At 31.0% G+C, this 22,614-nt stretch overlaps 1 protein-coding gene across 5 annotated transcripts in view; it reads right to left on the minus strand.

Annotated features, from left to right (window-relative positions):
• Window positions 1-22,068, minus strand: part of LOC105147142 (ras-specific guanine nucleotide-releasing factor 2) — a 122,777-nt gene extending 100,709 nt beyond the window's left edge. For all 5 annotated transcript variants that reach the window (XM_087411528.1, XM_011057955.2, XM_087411529.1 and 2 more), the window contains exons 1-4: window positions 21,515-22,068; window positions 17,602-17,818; window positions 12,992-13,122; window positions 5,933-6,049 (exon numbers count right to left, since the gene is read on the minus strand). In XM_087411528.1, the coding sequence (XP_087267654.1) occupies window positions 5,933-6,049; window positions 12,992-13,122; window positions 17,602-17,629 (276 nt within the window). In that variant the 5' untranslated portion in view covers window positions 17,630-17,818; window positions 21,515-22,068. The remainder of the gene's footprint in view (window positions 1-5,932; window positions 6,050-12,991; window positions 13,123-17,601; window positions 17,819-21,514) is intronic.
• Window positions 22,069-22,614: the final 546 nt, after the last annotated feature.

Here is a 22,614-nt window from a genome sequence, read left to right on the forward strand (position 1 = left end):
CATTCTTGACAAAATTGTCAAAATTAGTAATAATGATTAAAATTAATAGTTGCTTCTCTCGCGTCATATTGTCAGAGACAAAAAATCCAATAATTTATATAAATGTATTAATATTTATATATTTATATAAATGTATATGTATATTGATACATGTTAATATATGGGACGTTTCGCATCAAGCGTTTCGCATCACTTCAAAATCTGACGGAAAAAGAACGTTTAAGGTCAAAATATTTGCACATTTGTATACTTTCGAACGAAACGTGACCTTTTGAAAAATTCAATATGAATTATGTATTGATTCCAAATCTGCCATGTTGAACTTTATAATTCTATCTCTAGATTCGTAATTATTTAGAGTAATCATTTTTAAGCCGATTTGTCAAGTTTTCGCATTTAAATCGACAAGATTATTCGTGATTTTTGCGGATTTCAGACACCATATATGAGCCACCACATTGAATTTTTCAAAAAGCTACATTTCATTCATAAAATATACAAATGTTACGAATATGTTGAGGCCTTAAACGTTTTTTTCCGTTGCGTCAAATTTTGAAAGGAGAGGTAGCCCGCTTGATACGAAACGTTCCAAATATTAATATGAATTTATTGCATTTATATGTATTATCATATTATCATTTATATTATATCATTTATATTATATTATCATATTAGTATACTAATATAGTATTGTAATTTAATTAATACTTTTGCAGATGATTGACCATTTCTCCTAGCAAAAAGGAAAATAATTAATATATAAAGAAAAAATTTCAATTACATTTCACTCAAGGTGAAACGATAAACTGCGATAATCTATTCTTTATATTGATCGTAATACGCCGAAATTACATTGTTAAATTTAAAATGTCAAATTATATCCAAATTTGAATTACTTATAATCATTTCTATAGGTCATCAGTGCTCTTATTCAATGTGTTGTTAATTTAACTAAAACAATAGAATTAAATATTATAATTTAACTCAAGAAATATATTAAATTTGATTCAAATTTAGTTTATTAATTAATAAATGCAAATATTAATATGAACGTTGTTTCCTTTGAATGTAAGAAATTCAACAGAAATGGATTGATTTAAGTATGAAAGTTAAAAATATTAAAATGTAATTTTATAACTCAATGAATTCGGTTACCTTGCTGCTTTGATATCTACCAGTACGCGGTGAATTTAGTTAGCCAGCTATTCATTTTGTTAGCCGGCGCTTTAAATTTTCATAACTTTCCTGTAACTTAACATGACTCAAACGGTCGACGTTACCTCGAGAATTGCGCATTGGAAATGAGAAGCTCGTTCGACGCAATTGCGTCGCCAGAATAATTCAAATACTATCGTTAAACGAGCCCTAATAATGCTAATTCAGGAGATTTGCATAATCATTTGTCGTCGTGATCGACAAACGGAAATATTGTGCAACCGGGCTATGCGGAACGATCAGATAATTCCGGGTAAATATGCAGTTAATAGGCTGTTCAAACGAAAATGCAATATACATATATTCTCTCAATTCACCGCAACGTCCGATATTGAAAATGCGTATTTTTTACAGTCCTCTTATTTACCGCGTATGTTTATTCGAGTCCCTGTTGTTGCAATCGTGCCAAATCCAACATTTTACGGAGAAACATTTTCGCCCGCGCAGTAACATGGAAAACATTTACGTTATGGCATATTATATATAAATATACATACATATGTATATATATATATATATATATATATATATATATATATATATGTAGCTTTTCCATCCATACGGTTCATGCATCGGTAGACAGTTACTCGTGCGCAGAATAAAATTCATATAAACAATATTGAAATCATTTTTTCCACATATATGTTCATATGAAAAAAAATGGAATATTATCATAGTCGGCTTTAATTATTGAATTGACAACTACCTATACCGTAAAGTGCGCTCACTTGGAGCAGATGACTACAGAATAGTCGACACTCGTGTCAATATCGTGCTTCAATAAGTGAACATCCCACATAAAAGCCATGCAATTGTACCCGGTTATAATTGTACACTTGTATAACAAATGCATTGCTTTGTCTGGCCTATACCTTCAGAAATCCGCGGCGCACTCCCTCTAGAAGATAAATGAAGCGCATCCCTAAGACACAAGCTAAGCCCTCAGACAAGCAAGGGAATATCGTAAAGAAGATATACGCGAATCGAAGTATCGGATAATCTCATCCTCTCGTTGCAATACCTCGCGATGCGCGAGCCACTTTACTCGTAAATAGCGTCCGTCACCCTTAATTAATTTACGTTTGCTTAGCATAAACGTCTCAAGTAAGATTGATGTCGTTGTATTATAACGATTTAAGATTTTTTTTTTCATCATTTAACGTCAGTGAAACTAAGTAATGACATAAAATATCGCCACTTAATCGTCGTTTTTAAATCACATTTAGTGAATAAACAATAATTAACATTATATATATTTATTTACATGCAATTATTGTCTAATTAAAAAAAAAATAATTATTATTCTGTTATTTAACATAATTGTAGATATTTATTTCGGAAAAATAAATTGTATCTTAGCTTACATTACATATTGTAAGATTACGTATATTTTCCGTCATATACAAAGTTATGCCATATAATTTTGTCATCATTTAAATATCTATCACATCATTGATCTGTATATAGGACTTCGTTTTTGACACGTGTGTGACGTAATAATATTATTGACTCAACAGATGTTGACACAACAGACGTTATACTGATAACATCTTGTTATTTGGATGGTTTTTCACTACTGCAAAAAAGATGAAGCATGGGGAAGGGCATTACGTTTGCGGAAAAGGAACGCGTAACTAGACTCGTGAGCATCTCGCATCGCTGTCTCGAGCATCTCTCGTAGGAGGTTCACGATGCCATTGGATAGACAATGGAGTTGTAAAACGGAACGAGCATACTCACAATCAGACACAAGAGAAACGTTGTCATCGTTTCTTGTTACGGACGCAAACGTGTCGTCAAAACCTATTCTGTTCTTTCTCTCGCACAGATACAAACTATTTTGACTATGCGATCCACGCACAGAAATGAATAAAAATTACTATTTTAATCAATTTAATTAACTCTAAACATTGAGTTAAATAACTGAAAGCTAAATTCTAAGGTATTTCAATAAAGTAATTAGTTATAGGTGTAGTCGAGCCCTGATTAGCGACGTTAGGGTATTTTTTTTGGCGTCAAGGTACTTTTTTTAATTGTTTAAAACCAATTTTTTATGTATAATAAAACGATAAGAAAAAAAAACATTTAAATATTTACTGAAATCTGAATTTTAACATAAAAAAAAGGCGATAGCGTAGCTAACCAAAGCATCCAATCATATAAATACGTAGAATACCTACATAGAATTTATCTGAAAGAATCGATTGCTTGCGGAAGAACTGCAGGCTCTTTTTAATTAGACATAAGATAATTTATATTACAAATGTTCATATAATGAAATAAGTTGGAATAAAATATGTATTAGTATCACGCTACATAAAAAAAGACAAATATGCTCAATAACAAAATGTTGAGCGCTAATACGAAATCTCCCTCCCCCCCCCTCCCTCCAACTCCCTATCTTATTTTGTACGATTCAAATCCGTACTGGATCAGCTGTGATAAAGGAAAAATATAACAAATCTTACGAAACGAAATTGCATTTCCTTTTCTTTTACTCATCCGTTCCATATACTGCAGATTGTTGTTTCAAAAACTTGGTAATCTTGTGTTCAAAGCATCGCCAGGATACTTTTATTTTTAGGACTGCATCACTGAATTTAGTTGATCAAGTACATTTTTTTCACTTAATTATTAAAAACGTTTTCTTAAATATTATATCAAAATATTTCATTTGTTTATTATAATCAGATATGGTAATGTTAACATATATTCGATCTCATAATTCCGATTACGATTTAAACGTTTTTAAAAATGGGAAATATTTATTCTCTATTTATTTATAATAGATATTATTTTCTTTAATATTTATTATTTTTTATTACTAAAAAATATTTAAAATGTATTTAAACATTTTTTGTTCTTTAACCTCGAATCAAATAATGAAAAATGAGATTGTTGCAAATCAAACTAGAAATCAAAAATCAAGTATAAATTCTATGAATAATAGCAGTACATATGCTTAGCAGCATTGCCCGATGATAATTGCTAAATAAAGGAACTGTTAGAACGGCCATTGGAGTTATGCATTATTTTTCGCAGCAGGCGCGTGCGATCGATTTATCGGCCGCAACGAAAGTGGAAATAAGGGGAAAAAAAATAACAGTTTCCTCCTTGTCTAGGAGACTAAAAGAAAATAACTGAACGGCCGATATATCTTTAGAAAAAGCGGGAAAGCCAGCCAGCATCACGTGACCTTTGCAGAAATCGATACGCTCCCTATTATCTCACGCGACCACATGTCGTTAATGAACCTTTTAATTGCTCGGCATATTTCAAATTCATTCGTTTAACAGAAATGCACAGAAATCCGTGCACATAAAAGTCCGACACGATAATATATCATTGGTCGTAATACTTTAGAATTTGTAATACCAAAAGTTCAAATAATAGAAACGTTTTGCTGCTACATTTCTAAACGAAAAATTATCCCGTTTATTAGGCAGTAAATGCATCTGATTTTGAAAGTATGCTCAATATTAAACGAGTTCAATGATGGATAAAAAAAAATAATTCAAATCAAATGGACCACATTTGGCGCTAATTGAGAGATTATTTTATAAAAGAGAGGATCCTGTAGCTTCGGGTCACGATATTCCGAAAGATTTATTTTATAAATTGTAGTTTGTTTCGAAAATTTTCACATCGCTAAAAAGTTGATGCCTGTATTATACGAAAATTATAGATCCTACATAGATTTTCAAAATGCCGATAACGCTACGCGAATTATAAATATCTTGAAAAGCGAAACGCAGTCCCCATTTATGTATTTTAAAAGCAGCGTGTGTTTTTAAATTAAGACACGTGCGTACAAACACATTAGCCTTTGACATTAAATATATTAACATACAATAAACGCTTTTGAATTATCCATTATGTATTTGAATACACCATCCGAAAAATTGGAGAATTTATGCGTCAATTTTTGTGCTTAGAGAAAAAGATATAGTGATGGCTATTATAAAAGTGACAATTATACAAGTTTTATGTAGAATATATATAATTATTTATATATTAGGTGTTGGAATTAATTCGTAGCGTTTTTAATGAAAGAATGTTATTTATTTCACATGAGCATTAAAAAATACATTAATGAAAGTACTTCCCATCACTTGTAAAACGCTACGAATTAATTCCAACACCTAATATATATATATATATACGAATAAATTATTTATAGTTATTATAACTATAAAATAATTGATCAAACAATATTATATTATATATGTTAATTCAATTATTCTTCATGTATCATTTATTCTACATATAAAACTTGTATAATTATCATCTTTATTGTTGTCACTACTATATTTTTCTTCGATTGTGATAATCTTATAAATTGAAAAGAAAAGAGAGGAAAAAGTTAACTGATATATCGTGAAATTTGTTCTTCTGTGACATAAATTGTATGTTGGAATGACTTATGTTTTTATGAAGAATATCAAAAAATGAAACTTTGCGTTTCCAGAAAAAGCTCGAAGATAGCGCGGTGCGCTTTATAGACTTCGGCAACTTCGATAACTCATATGCAATTCCTATCTATGCAACTCATATCCATGATATTAAAGTGGAGCAGAAACGTATGTGCTACAGCTATATATATTAAAGTGAAAACGGAAATAAAGCACGACGAATTTTTAGGTCACTAAAATTCTTTCTTCGAGCACAGTCATGTTTAGCCGAAAACTCATGCTTGCTAAAGCAACACATTGCGTACCTGTTTATCCGGCTCTTTGCCTTTGGCGGTGATGAGTCGATCGCAATAACAGCCTTCCAGCAGAATGACACCACTGGGTCGTGAGCAAGCCTCATTCTCGTAATAGAATAACAGATTCTGTAACAGACATCATAGCCTATGATAAAGTTCGCTTTTCCTTTACAGTGGAGAAAACGTGAAAAAATAAGCATCCGTCATATTTTTGTATACTTATGACACGAAAAATAATGATTATAATATTTATTAAGAATGTTTTGATTATTTTGCAATATCAGAAAGTATCAATGAGACAAACTAAGATAATATCAGCAAATATCATCGAAAAAATGTTGATGATATCAGCTGATTCGAAATGTTGATGATATCAGTGAATACGAACTGAAACTAATTGCAAAAAACGAAACAACAAATAATTTGACTTATAATGATTTTATAGTTTAGAAATTAAAATGAACATATTTTTCTGCAGTTTTAGGTCAATAATTTTTAAACGAGTAAGTGGATACAAATAAACTTTTACACTACATTTATTATTGTTTGATTAGTAAATGCATAAAATTTATTTAATATTACTTCTTCATCAAAAGACTCCGCAACTGTTCTTGTGATGGAAATGGGGTCCCGGTCAGATTAGCTGAAATTTTGATATGATCTAGATTTTAGCTCACTGATCAAAAGTCTCATCAGGCTGAATAATCAATAGTTTTGAAATTATGGTAGCTCAAACATTCAAAATTTATCTCCACCAGGCGGTATGACGTACTGTTAGACACGTGAGATTTAATTTAATATGTTTCATCCTCTTAAAAATCATTTATTTATTTTTATTTTTATGTATACGCACTTATACACTCACACATGAGTATACATACACACATACATGAAGGTGAGAGGACAATCCAGCCGATGATTAATACATCAAAATCCGGATTCTGGTAATTACTTTCATCTAGAGCTGAGTAATGTTTAAAATAGTTCTGATTTAAATATATATTTAAAATGGAAATTGCATTTTGCATTTTCTATTTTAAATGGTTTTTAGAAAACCATTTTTATTTTACATTTGAAATAGAATCATGTCTATCATTTAACCATTTATAAAATAGATAAATGATTTTTCTATGTTTTCGAAAATTTTCTCTAGAATTATTGGCGCGTAAGAAGAACCAAGTCCCATGATTGGCCAAAGATTTTTATGAATATTCAAATATCTACAAATTTCTACAAATGCGAAAATTAAATCTTACGGTTTTCTTTTACAAATTGCATTTTACTTTAGCACATTGAATACCACTGATATTACATGATTTGCCAACTTTTTTATATATTCAATACTGCATTAATTTCTTCACACTATTGTAATAACGATAACATTGAAAAATTTAGAAATATTGACATTTATTCGAATTATGTGTTTCTATTAATCTTGACATATCGCTGGTCACCGGTGCCCCCTTGACATTCAATATGTTAAGTAACAGTAGTTATATATCATTAATAATATTACATACATTGTTTTACATGTTTGTAGTTTCCTAAATTATTTTATTTAGATTTTTTCCTTCTTCATTTTATTTTTATAATATGTGATTTTAAATGTGAAATAGGAATCCGGGAAAAAATATTTTACATAATTATAAAAAAATTATATAAAATTATATATAATTTTGTATAATTATATATAAATGGATATACTTTATATACAATTATATATAATTTTATATAATATTATATAATTTTATATATAATTTAATATATAAATATATATAATTATATACAATTATATAAAATATATCCATTTACATACAATTATATATAATTTTATATGATTATATATAAAACATTTGTTCCGGAGATGCAGCATAAATCGATGTCTGTAAAACAGACTAGGAGCTTTAGTATAGCAGCGCTTGTAAAGCAATAAAAAAATGATTATATGCACTTTGTTAATATTTTGTAAGCGCTGTGTGTTACTTGAAATGTTTTAGCAGTATTAATAAAATGCAATATGTAATTCGTTTTTCTGTGAAATAAGGGTGTATTTTTAGGAAACTTATATCAGTATCGACGACTTTCTTCTATTATTCTGTAAAGAAGTTAATCTTAATAGTCTTGCGTTATAGCGTCAAATAGCCCTATCGGAGCTGAAAATAATTGTATATTTATGAAAAATGAATTCTCAAAAGAAAAGTATTACATTACATATTTATGTCTTATAAAAGAGCATAAAGTATAATACATATAAATCAACAAAAAAACGTTTTATATTGAAGTGAAAAGATTTTAAAAAATCTTATATACATTCACTTGTAAATATTTGTGTAGATATGGATGATTTCTGTAAAAGAAAAAGAATAAAAATATGTGCTTTACTATACCTACTATATCAGTTTTGGAGCCCATTTATCAAATGCTTATTTTTGATTATTCTACAAAAGAGTTAACTCTTTGCAAAAAATATTATAAAAACTATATTATCTAATGGAAAACACGTATTTTCTAGTATTTATGTTTTAAAAATTTTATTTTTAATTTTTGTTTGTTGTAGAAATATTGTTCAAAAACAGAGTGATATATCGGTCTCAGTTACCTTCGTCTATTATAAAACTCGATTTTACATAAGAATCAAAATAAATAAAAAATTGAATAACTTTTGTACTAATAAGAATAAGAAAATTATGTCCAAATTTTACATAGATATTCAGATATCATAACAGAACAATCTATGAAATTTTTATATTTTTAGTATCAGATGTGACACACATGAATACATATATATTTAATGTTTTGTATCTGGATGCTTAAACGTGTCATTATGTTTTAAGTTTTTTGAAATGAAATAAATTAATTGCAACCCACACGTACCTAGAAAATATTTAAGTCAACTTAAGTCTCAATATTATGTAATTTAAATTTTCATTGAATCTTTGCCTTGTATAATATTTCCTCGCGCTGGTCGGAATTTCTGACCACATCCAGACCATTTCCACTGAGGCTGCCTTACTCGAACTCGGCATAAAGCATTACACGAAGCCGTCCTTCATACTTGCATAGCAAGAAATTTTAGCGAGATATTCAGGGAAAATACGGTAATTAAAGCTTAACTTATTTAAGATCGTGTGCATATAACATGTAAAATTTACCTTCGCACACATTTTAATTATCTTATAACGTAGTATATGTTAAATATATTAAATCCAAATTTGTTTTTATCTTTTATTACAAAAATAATAGCTTGTAATACATGTTCATACGAAGCAAACCGAATAGAGAACAGAAATCGTGCTTATACCTTGGGTCTACACGTACTAAAATATTGCACAAATTTACCAGCTGCGTTATTAAAAAATAATAAACGTCCGTTACGTTGAATTACACAACGTACGCGTGTACTGTCGACGCAAGATTTTGCGGAATGAATATTGCAATTATATATACACTCATTTCATAAAGCCAATTATATTCCGGTTAATCCGCAGGATAAAATTCACATTGCTGATACATGATACAATTTCTGAACGATTTTGCTTTTGTCACGACCTGACAGTATCGACAAGCATCTAGAATGTTGTAATTGGCGGTTTAAATAGTAGTATAATAATAGTATTGACAAACAAACAAAGTTTTAATCGTTCGTAATTCATATACGTACCTAATTGCATGAATTTTAGGTCAATTTTGATTCATGCTTGTAAATTACAGAAAATTGTTAACTAACGAAAAACAAATTAATTGAATAGTTCAGCATAGGTATAACTTGTTGCGAAAGTTCAACATCTATAACTGAGAAGATTTGATGATTGTATAAAGAAATTATGTCTGTATGCTTCAACTAATTCTTTGTTACAACAAAAATTACTAATGTAACAAGGTTTCTTTATTACAGCAGTAAAAGTAGCTAACATGTTTTTGTTAAAAATTTTATGTATTGGATTGATTTTCATAGAAAGTTATCTTGTTATATTAACAAAGAATAACAGAAAAAAATCGCTCATTTTTTAGACCCTCGATTTTGGAACTGAAATGTATACCAAATTTTACGTTTTATTGAGACACAGAAAAGCTTGAAATTGAAGTGATAATTATTATCAGAACTGAAAGGGATGGAATCAAAGTTCATTGTCGAAGTATCATCTGCGAGATCCGATATTTTGAGAAGATTAATCCAGCTGAGTGCATATCAATTGCTTACATCTTTAATTGGCTAATTTAATATAATATAATCTCATTGGTAAAACAGAAAAAAATCGCTAGAAACCGGCCAATGTGAGTGGTGTCTGCAATTGAACTGTGTGCGCCACTCCCGATCCAGCCGATGAAGGCAAAATCAATTGAACATTACACTTATTATGGTGATTTTGTAAATCAATTTGTTTTAAATGTAAAAAACGAATTTTCGCATAAACGTAATACGTGCGCGCACGTAATCCTCCCTCAATCTATAATAACAATTGTCTCTCACACCTGAACCTGAAACTTCTTTGTAATTAATATCTCATTATTTGATATACAGTTCAGTCCAAAAATTGAGGGTCCAAAAAACGAATGAAAAAAAACCATCTTTTTCGATCACTCTTTGAACTATTATTACACAACAAATATGATTATTTATAAATTATAATCGCTAATTTTATTCAGCTGTTTGCTATTACTTTAACATAGAAAATTAGCTGTCCGTATATTACGGTTGTAAATTTGCTAAATCAATGAAGTTTTTAGTTGTTTTAATAAATCTTTTTTTCCATACGTATGAATTACAAAATAGGATGTTGCGCAATTGCCGGTGTAGTACAATTTGCAATGACAACATTTGTGTATAGCAATATATGAAACAAACTTACTTCTCAAAGTAAGAAAAGGGAAAGAGAATACCTTGGAGACAAATCTTAAGTTATTTCGGAAAATATATGCGCAATTTGCCGCGCAAAGAGAGAGAGAGAGAGAGAGAGAGAGAGAGAGAGAGAGAACGTCTTATTCCTTTTACTTTTGAACTCGCGCTGTTCGAAAGCACTCTTGCATGAAATGTTACAGCGTTAAACTGTCTGATCTTCATAGATTCAGAAGATAAATTTATTAAGCTGAATGAGCGCAAGTTACTTCTATTATCCAATGACTTAAAACGTTTCGTCAAGATACTCGATTATCGCGGAAATTTTGATCCGCAACGAGCAAAGCGAGACTCTACCGTGAGTGACATCTCTGTTTGCTTAACGAACTTTCGTAAACAAAAAGATATTCAATAATAAGATTTTATTAAGACTGACATGAAATTAAATACTAAGTATAAGTATATTCAAGCCTATAACGATCAAAGCTAGATCTTCTCAATTAAATAATTAAATAATTCACAGTGAATTATCTATATCCTATATATATATATATATACACATACATATATACCATATTTTTGTAGTGTTATTCAAACTACGCGCCGAAATTTTTCCGGACTTTATCAAATGCAATTAAACTACTGCAATAATATCACAAGTTAAATTAAATTGACAAGCAAATTCTCAATCTTCAATCCGATATCATATTATAAAGGTGTTAATATCCTCAAAATCTTAAATAAATTTATTGCGAAAAATATTACCTCGGCCGAGATTTGAACCCGGATCTTTTGTATTCTGTACGAGCGTCCTAAGCCATTAGATCACCGAAGCCTTAGTAATATTCTTCGAAATAATCAGTATAAGAACAATAATGCTTCTTGCAGGCAGCGTGTATAAACAATAATAAGATTTTATTAAGACCGACATTAAATACTAAGTATAAGTATATTCAACTATAATGGTCAAAATTAAGTAAATCTTCTCAATGCCTAAATAATTCACAGTAAATTATCATAAAAAGATATTCCTTTATTACCTTAATTGAGATCCTGCTCAAGTAAAAAGAAGCAGGAATGTGCCTGCTCCATATTTATTTGATCCCATCAAAAACGGAAAAAGAACAACATTTCTCGTATTAAGTATTTATTTAAATCTATTTATTACTGCTTTCCAATATATAAGCTGTTTCGAACTCGAATAGATAAAGTGATAAATCTCACGGCACTTCGTAGATTGTTTATCTTTAAAAACTAAAATTAGTTAAACAACGGAATGACAAACTTTTTTGTTTAAAAAATTGAAACTCATTTGCGATCCCTTAAGAAAAAGAACTGTTTAGCATTCCAATAAACTTTAAATATATACTAACTGGTGTATTTTATCAATTACTGATGCAGTATCATCAGTTATTGATAGAGCTAATCAGTTTATTGGAACACTAATCTGTTCTTTTTTCTAAGGGATAACACTTTTAATAGAATAATTACAGTTTCATGTCTGCACCGTAATTGAGCGGCTTCATGATCGTGAAAGCATATAACGAGAAGATCTACCGCTGATTTAAAGTATCGCGCAATATTAGAACGGCGAGAGGAGAGAAAGAAGCGCGCGCGGCTGAATTCTTGGCATAGATGCTCTGTCGCGAACTATCGAAAGTTCTTCCCTTAATTGTATCAGCGAGTTGGCTAGCCCGAAAGACTTAATGAGGCTTCATTCCCAAAGTTTGTTAGGCCACGAGTAGACAACATCCCTGTAAGCGAAGAAGTTTCCGCGAATCAACGATGAAGTCTTATACCGTACAAGTTTACGGAAACTTAGATATTGTCGTTATTTTAATTCAACCACTATATTAATAGTTGAAAATTTTACATTAAAGTATGACGTCGTTTTATTAAAAATGATGCTAACTATGGGCTGGATGATAACTTTGCTATAACTTCCCGCGGCGAGTAAACTTCTTGCGAAGGGTCTTGGCGATTAATCTCGGAAAATTACTAACTGTGTGTCGTTGCGAAGTAATGCTAATCGCAAAGTTTGATTTTCTATACTGTCAAGGAAGAAACTGTGTATTCCAGATTTCAGAATAATGAAAAGGTAGATTCACAATTAAATTCAGATTCGGGCGTGAGACTCTCACAAATTGGATCATCATAAATTAAATCTCGCCCTGCTCAGTACAGGTATATATATATGTATGCGACAGTTTATCAACACAAAATTTACTGACCTGATAGAGGACGAACCATCGTTGTTGCCACTTGGTGGAGTCAGCTGTCCTTTTGTACAAATATCCTGACAGCAAATGATCGTAATGTGCTTTTTCTGAGAGCATGACCAGTTGGGAATCATTTACTCTCACTGCAACATACACAGACACATAGATAGATCTTATAAATAAAGCGATTAAATGCTTACACGAAAAAAAATGGTTTTGTCAAAGTATCAAAAAATTAGGCTAAATACCAATTTAAAATTTTAACTAGATACCAATTAAAAAATAACTTTATTAAATCATTAAAATAATTATGTAGGAAATTCAAGTATGTTCCTTAGAAATCTAATATTGACCAATTTATTATATATTGAAAAACAGGAATTAATTATTTATTTGGAGCACTGATTAAAAAAGTACTAATAACAATTTTTAATATTCAAATAATACTTAAATAATACTTTAATACTTTAAATAAGTAATTATTATCTATTAGTAATAAATTAGTCAATATTAGATTTTTGTAAAGAAATGAGCAACGTTGTGTGTGTAAAAAATTTTGACATTCTATAGCAACTAGCTTGAGCGTTCTATATAATTATTTTGCTGGTCCAACAAAATTATTTTTAGTTTTGTATCTTTCGTTATCTAGCTAAACTTTTAAATAATTCAGTAAAACTTTTTTTCATGCAGCTGTTCAGATTTTAACGTTTATAAAAAAACTCAATATGTATGCAATATGTCATCCCGTGAATTTTCTGGATATGTTTGTGAAATGAAATTTGTACAGAGAACAATTCGTTTGCTAGAGAAAAAAAAATCTGTAAATTTTCATGAAAATTTAATAGCAGGATTGTTATCTAAAATATTGCGACATGCACATAATTAAATTATCTAAATTATCTCGATTAATCGTCACTCTTGGTAAAGAATTTGGCAGTTCGCGTTTGAAGCGCGTCTACTTTATGTTTTACATCGTTGCTTTTCTGAGAATGCATTAATTACGCGAATAGAGATCTACCTGCGCGCTTGCGAATCAACGTGACGTGGTGTATATAAACGCAAAATTATATCCGAATTGCGAAATCATATACTGGATGTATCTATATATTTCGCATGGCACAACAATGCGCTGCATCACAATCATGCATCAAATTATTTCGCTATGCAACCGTTCCAATAGTAGCGCTCAAAGTATCGGTGAATCTTGTTTGCCGCATCGCATCAACGTAAATATTAATAATCCGCCGAGTGCAATCCACGATAACAAACAACGGCAGGTCTTACTGTTTATTACAATGAATCGACATCCGATAAGTTGTAAAGCCTCCGTGATTAAAAAAAGCGTCGGTTGAGAAACAAACTAATGAAATTTCGCGGAGGTAAACAATTCGCAACTAAAAAATTGCGCGCGATCGATCACAGCCGAATAGGAGTTTAATCGGACACTTGGACGACCACGAATGGCGTCCACGTCCGTCGCGCGTGCAATCAGAGAGCCACTTTCGAGACTAGATTTCAATCTCCGATATGACGATACGATTTCTAGTTCAGTTCCGTGCGAATGCAACTTTGGTTTAACTACAGAGCTTCGCAAGCTCGCTCGATCGACGCGAGTTGCCGCGCTCGCAACTCGCGCAGTTACAGCGATCGTTCCTCGTTCCGTTTGTCGAGATCGTGCAGTGTTTAACTTTAGCGCAAAGATACGTGACATTTGAGAAACTTTGTTCCATTCGAAATCGAGCTGTAAGTTTCGTTCCATCGTGTCGCGTCGCGTCGCGTCGATGGATGGGGAGAAACTCGCATAATCCTATGTATATATCAGCGCATATACGAGTACGCCATTGTACGTGCACTGCGTGTAAAAAATGGAAATAAAAGGATAAGAGCGCGCAATCGAGAACGCGATTATTATTTGCGATTTATATGCTTGCACGGGATGGAAAATCTAATCTCAGTATAGCATGGAAAATTTTCCGACAAACAGTGGATTTATATAAAACGAGCACTATCGTAAATTTTGACGAGAGAGGGCAAACTTTCCAACGCAAATATTGTAGTTCCGAGAACGGGGAGCACGAACACCTTTGATATCTTTGATGTTCACGCTTGTATATTTAATATATAAACCCGCAATGAAATACACTATTTATTTGTTGAAACGTACCACGGAAAATCTATGTGCGATTTTATTCATAGATTTTTCATACGCGTGCCGTAATTAAATGCACTTTGTGATTGTCGATTAAATAAATGATGATTAATGCATCTCCTGAAAACAGCTAAATAAATTCCTAAAATGCGAATTTTATGAAGTGCGTTTATTTGTCATATTTCAATTTTATTTAATATTGATGCATATTCGTATATTAAACATTATGTAATAGTATTAATCACGAAATCAGAAAATTTCATAAAAATGTATGAATTCGTAATTAATGCCTCCTTTCAATGTTTTAATTTTATATAATAACACGATACGTTCAAAATAAATATAATAACGATCTTTAATTTAAAGAATTAATCAAAAGTCCTAAAATTTTTTCTAATCTTACATTTATCATACAACTTTGTTAATCTCCTTAAGTTTGAAGTACTATTATATTAAACAAACGAAGAATTATTTTAATATTACCTAATAAAAAGTATTTTATATTTATGTTAAAACACACTTGTTCCTTTATGTCAAATTTTTGATGTATCCAAATGCTAATTTAATATAATTTTTAATTTAAATATTTTATGTTTAAATGATATTTCACGATTCTTAGCGTTAAAATAGCATAATTCATAAATAAATGAATAAATAAAAATAATGCATTTTAAACGTAATTTCAACGATAATGAATAAAATGTATTAATTTAACATATTATAAATGTTAAATTTATTGAAAAACATGTTCCCACTGTTTATTTACAAATTGTTACGTGTCAGTGTTACGTTTTTTGTATTAAATTTTACATATATAATATTTATATTATTTTCTAACATGTTCGTATTACGTTGAATTTAACACAAAAAGGATCATTTGAGACACGTGAAATGTGTAAAATTGAACACAAATTATCCAACTGAGTAAGCAAGAAATAAGTGTCTTTCATTTAATGACATAAATCGATGCAAATATTCTATCTTTCTTTGCATTTTATGAGTAATAAAGACGGAACGATACTTATATCAATACAGTCATTATAAAATTTGACCCCGGAAAATTTTTGCACAAATCTTTATTTTTGCATAAGATTGAAGGAGAAAAAAATTTACCATTGTATAGTGGCCGTTAAGAAAAATAATTAAACAAATAGAGCGCAAATTTTGGTTTTTTAAATAAATATCGATAAATATCAATTTTTCAAAGAAAATGTAAAAGAGAAAAATTAAAGAGCAAAAAATTTTACATAAAAAAGATCCTATAAGTTTTTGTCGTACGAGCAATACTTTTCATAAGAAATTATGCAAAATGTGCGCAGTAAAGTTGCAAGCACGCCATCAAGAAGCAAAGCGAAATGGAGCGTTGCACGCACACACCAAAAATCATAACTTTTGAACAAATTTATCGTATAGAAATGGGCTAAGATGCGTTGAAAAACTGAAATCTTCACCTTTTTAATGAAAGTAGTTCCATTATTCTACGGTAATTTTTAACAATTCGACAATGGATTAAACAATATGTTAAATGCAATTTTGCTTTTTTTCGTAAAATAAGCTATAAATCGGTATCAAATTGTTTAAAAAAAAATTACCTGCAGACTGTTAATATACAATAAAACAAAATATATAAAAATATAACAATGCATAATGAAAAAATTAAAATATAAAGTATTTATTAGAACCGATTAAATTATATATACAGGGTGTGTCCGACGAGATTTCTGCCAAGCGCTCTTAGATAGATCAGATTAAACTGACTGAGTCGAAATCATTTACAATTTACCATTTTATAATTTTCGCAATGGTCGAAATCATTTACCTCTACCATTTTATAATTTTCGCAATGGTTAACGAGATATTAGTTACTAAAAATTGCCGAATATTGATCTTCAATCATTTTTTACTCAAATATTATTAACTTTAAAAAAAACAGCAAGAGACAAAAATTGCTTATTTTTTCCTCATAAAGTTCTGAGAATTTTTTCAAAATTTTTTCAGAATCTTTAATATCGTATTTTCTCTTATCGTGTTAATAAAAATAAGAAAATGCAGCACTAAAAGATTGATAAAAAATTCTGAAAAAATTCATAGAGTTGTATGAGAAGAAAATAAGCAATTTTTATCTCCTGCTGTTTTTCTGTAAAGTTGATAGTATTTCAATAAAAAATTATTAAAAACCAATATTTGACAATTTTTAATAATTAATATCTCGTTAACTATTGCGAAAAACACACGCGAAAATCGAAATTTGGGTTTAATTATTTTTCTTAGCGATCACTATACAATGGTAAACTTTTTTTTCCTTCAATCTTATACAAAAATAAAGGTCTGTGCAAAAATTCAACCTGAAGGTATTTTTTTTCCGCTCGCAATTTTCGTCTAAATTGACCGTACTATATCGATTTATATCACTAAGTAGATGGCATCCATGATTTCCATGCATTTCAATAACAATAAACAAAATATATCTCACCAGTTTTTTGCATTTTGGGACTGAGCATGATTGCAGGTCGTTACCAGAAGGATGTCTCCCTACAGTCGTTCTTCACAGCGGTGATTGATTGTCCAAATTACCTTGTTTGGGTTTTAATATAGAAAATAACGCCACGACGTTAAGCGTCGAGAACGTATCTCGATCGGTTTCAGAGGCGTCGGTCCGCGCAGATTCATCAGAAGCTATGCCATTGCATCTGTAAAAAACGCGAAAGAAGAATCCATTCGATAAATAGTGCAACACTATCGATTCTATCAATGTCAATAAAGCGTATTATCACCGTGAACGATTCACAGAGATAAATATTGTTGACAGATATCATTAATATCTATTAATATGTTTATCGTTACGAATACATATTGACATCGGATTTAGCTGTATTGCCGCAATGCGTGATATTATCGTGTTTCATCATAGGGACGCTCAGAGATAACGTTAATTTGTATAAATCAGATGGATCATTAATTCACGATGAGTAAATATTATTATCGAATCGATTCGACGACGTAACAAATTATTCGTATTCTTGGATAAACATCAAAATTAATATAACTACAAAAATATGTGCTAAAACGTAATGTTATGGCGACTGAATCGAAATTATACAAAATTAAACTTGATTTTATTAAAACGGCATCAATTCGAAATCCTAATTTGTCATCCTGCTTCTGAGCCCTTATTTAACTCTTAACGATAGTGTGTGGGTATCATTGCGCAATTATATTCCTATATATGGCAACAAAGCTGTACAGCAACAATATAACGAGAAAGATAGTCCGAATTGGAAACGTCCGCATGCACTATAAGATACATTCTGAAGGAATAAAGGACACATTATCACAAAAAAATTTACGCTCCACTAACTGCGTTAGACTGTTAGAGTTTTTGCCCATTTTATAATTAAACGATGTTGAGAGTTATAAAATGGAAGCACTAATCTCTTAATTCATTTATTATATTATATAAAAACCATTTCGCGGATTCTTTTTTTGTTTTTACTTCGTAAAGGCGAGGACGCGCGAACTGTCACTATAACGGAAATTGAAACGATAGCATACGCAAGGACCGCGGAAATAGGATCTTAAACTATTTGCGATTAAACTCAATTTCTCGAGTACTTAATAGGTTTAACGATGGTGTGATTTCAATAATAACCGTTAATGATAGGAACGATTACTTCCGATTCCGACTGATTGCAGTTGATGCTTTTTTGTATGTACATATTAATTCTTATTCCGAGATATCGATCTATTAAAACACTTTTTATGAACGTGCAAGATCTGAAACTCTTATATGCAGCATTATTGTGATGTGTTGACTACAAAAGCCGATAACAAAACTGTAAGTCTTCAATTTTCTTTCGTTTTTCGTATTCAAATGTAGCTGGCGACTTGCGTTGTTGTCGATACTTAAATTGTGGAGAAGGATTTTTCAATCTATAAACACAATTAAGAGAAAAGAGTCTTTAATATTTAATGATAAAATAGGACACTCCAGCATCCCCTTAATGCCTTTCAAGTTCACAGAAAAAAAAGGTATGCTAAAACAACTAAAAACTTCATTCTAAGTCAGGAAATCTATAGCCGTAATATATACGGAGTCAATTTTCTGTGTAAAGTAACAAACTTGTACAGTTAAATAACATTAGCGATTATATGTAATCATATGTATTTGTTGTAATAGTACATTTGTACATTTATTATAGAAAATTTGTTAATACAGAAAAGATAACTTTCTACAAAAATTAATCCATATAATTAAACATTTTTAACAAAACATATTAAGATAACATATATTTTTATTAAGATAACATATATTAAGATAACATATATTTTTGTTGTTATAATGAAGAAAATTTATTATGTTAGCAATTTTCATTGCAAAAAATTAATTGAATGAACATATTAATAATTGGTTACAGATACAAATTTTTTATTAAATCATCAAATTTTTTTATATAATTATAAATATTGAATTCGCCTAGCAAACTATAATTTTGCTGAATCACCCCCTGTCTCTTTTCTGTGTATTAATAAAGAAAATAATATCGTAGTAAAATAAAAAAACACTTTGGAAAAATGCCATATACTGAAAATGACACCAAAGGATTAATATGTCATAAAATATGTATTAATATTTTAAACAAAAAAATTATTTTTACCTTTTAGGCAAGAAATATTATCTCTGTGTGTTCCAATGGAAGATTCTATAAAGAATATGAAATTAAAAATATTATAAATGGTTTCTCGGAGAATTGCAGTCGCAACAAAATCTTTCCTGATAGTTCTGACTTCATCTTTTATGCGATATACCGCTGTCAGAGAACAGTAACAGAAAGGCAAAGAGAAGTCTTTTAACTAATTCCACTGTTTTTTTTCAAATAAAATTTTCTTTTCTTGCATAAATTGTCACTCTTCAGCTCTTTGTGTAATACTACTAAACTAAAATCATCACAAATGAATATTATATAATAAGAGATATTTCATATTTTATTATTCTCTAATATATTCTGATATATAAAATATGATATACGTATTTTGTAAAAAGTGTTCATTTTCCAATGACCTTATTTTGTATGTAAAATGAGAAGAAAAATCGATCAATGTAAAAAGAGACGTAGCAGCATTTGAAGGAAAAAAACAATTGCACATTGCAGATGCAATGTACCTATGTGCAAAGAATAGAATCATCAATCGATCAAAGGTCAAAGCGAATATTTTATACGAGATATTTTATATCTTATATTATATTAGAATAAAATATGAGGTATCTCATGCTTTTATAGAATTATAAAGAGAATCTATAATCGATCTATATGCAAAAAAACATTTCGAGAGTAGAAAACAAGAAACTAAATTGGCGTTCTACATAAAAGGTACATGATAAATCCCAAAATGTTAAAATTGATTTTATAAGTATCTTTAATCATTTATAAGAAAATAATTTGCAACGCTGTTAATTTTACACCCTATATATAATGATTGTATTATCCCTATAATTTTGCGCAAAAACTCGATAATCGATGGAAATTTATCGACATATATACATTATTGCTTATTTTATGGTTTATAAATATCCCTGCGTTTACGCCGACAAAATGATCAAAGTAGAATGAAATTCGTATATAGTCAATTTACAAGTGGAAATATACTGAGTTATACGATAGCTTTTTATTTAAAGCTCGTGAGCCGCACGTAGCTCTAGGAGTTTTCCGATAAATACGCCCAGCTATATGAATCTTTTTTATAACACTCGCCAGATATACCATTTTAAAAATACTTCTTTATATTTTTCAATTTTATAATTAATTACTTTATTTGTTATTTTTTTCTGTTACTTTTCAATGTTTGCGAAAATAGAAATTTTTTCAATTGTATTTTCACATTCGTTTCAAACTTATACTCTGAAAACACGATCGACTGTTAGCCCTAATCTCAAAGCCAATAAGAGAAGAAAAGAAGATAGTTATAATTTCGCATAATTTAAATCCGCTTTCTGCTGTCGCACTTACATTAATGAATCGTGACAAGAGCTTCCCCCCCCCCCCAGTCGATTATCCGAATAAAGATCATTATTTTTCTTGAAAAAGTCTAAAGTCCGTGGTCGGATGAAACTCGAAAAGACTACTTAGAAGGAGAATTGAATAGAATAAAAAGAAATTGGCATAATTAGTAAATTTGAGATGTGAGAGATGGATTTTTGGAAGGTAAAAGGGAGATCCCTCCCTCTCGTCTTGTATGAAAAAGCTCTTTCAAAATTGCTTCCCTCGATATATCTATATATAAAACGGGGGGGTGGGAGAAGGGGGAGAGGGTGAAAAGAGGAGATGAAAAGAAAAGAAAAAGATCAAATAGATAAAAGAAAATTCAAAGCGTATTTTCTTTCACAGTACCTGCACGTACTTCCTGCACGTCTTCCCGCGTTTGCCCTCTTTTTCGCCAGTCACTGAGTCCTCCGCGAGAAATCCCGCCTCGCCACCTGTTCGTGCGTGCTCTCAAGACCGCATGCCGTATAATCACCACCCCCTTCCTTTTCCCGCCGCTCCGTACGGCACTCTCGGAAAATTGCCGATACTGCTCGTCTTTCTCTTTCCTTCTTTTCTTCTGCAGCCGCGAGATCACACCGGAAGAGATCCGTCGGCGCGTGCCACCGGTTTTCTCACGCTGATCCTTGGCAACGATCCTTGACGACGCCGGCTTTTATTTCCGATACGACCAAGGCGGCGATATAGACGCGTACGATATAAACGCTGGCGGAGACGACGTCCCGTGATGACGGACGACGGCGACGGCACCCGACGCTCTTCTCATGGTCGGGAGACCCGGCGACCTGCGACGCTACGATGTTGGGGGTTGCGACGTGCCTGACGCGCGAGGGCAACCGACCGACCGACAAGCTCCGTCCACCGTCTATATATCGCGACACGCGCGCGTCCACCGCCCCGTAAAAGGATCCTGGAGGCTGCGCCGGATGGGTCCGCGAATGCGCAAGCTCACAAGCCTCGTAAACTCACCCTCTGCCTGTAGGCACCTCACCTTCTCGACCACCCTTTACGAGCAAGAAGGAGAGATAGAGGTAGACAGAGATGGAGGGAGCGAGCGAGGGAGAGAGAGAGAGAGAGAGAGAGAGAGCTGTTTATACCTGCCGCCTGGCTCTTGTCAAGCCACCTTGGATCCTCGAGAACACCCCCGTTGGCTATGCAATCCAGGTCGAACCAAGTTGGGTTGTATATATTAGCGTTAATAGCGAAAAAAGTTTATTTTAGTTCTGAAGAAAATTCCTTGATAGATAAGCGCAACAAGTACAATATACTAGACAAAACTTCTTGAAATGTATAAACAAATAAGAGAGTATGGAAAATGCAAAGCGAAATGTTATACAAAAATATTATTATTATTATTAAAATGTAAAGCATGTTATATACATATACATATATACGTGTATACATTTTACGATCCATTAATTTTTCTCCATATACAATACATACTTTTA

This window comes from Acromyrmex echinatior, chromosome 11, assembly GCF_024713525.1.
Source record: "Acromyrmex echinatior isolate Ae372 chromosome 11, ASM2471352v2, whole genome shotgun sequence".
Classification (NCBI taxonomy): domain Eukaryota; kingdom Metazoa; phylum Arthropoda; class Insecta; order Hymenoptera; family Formicidae; genus Acromyrmex; species Acromyrmex echinatior.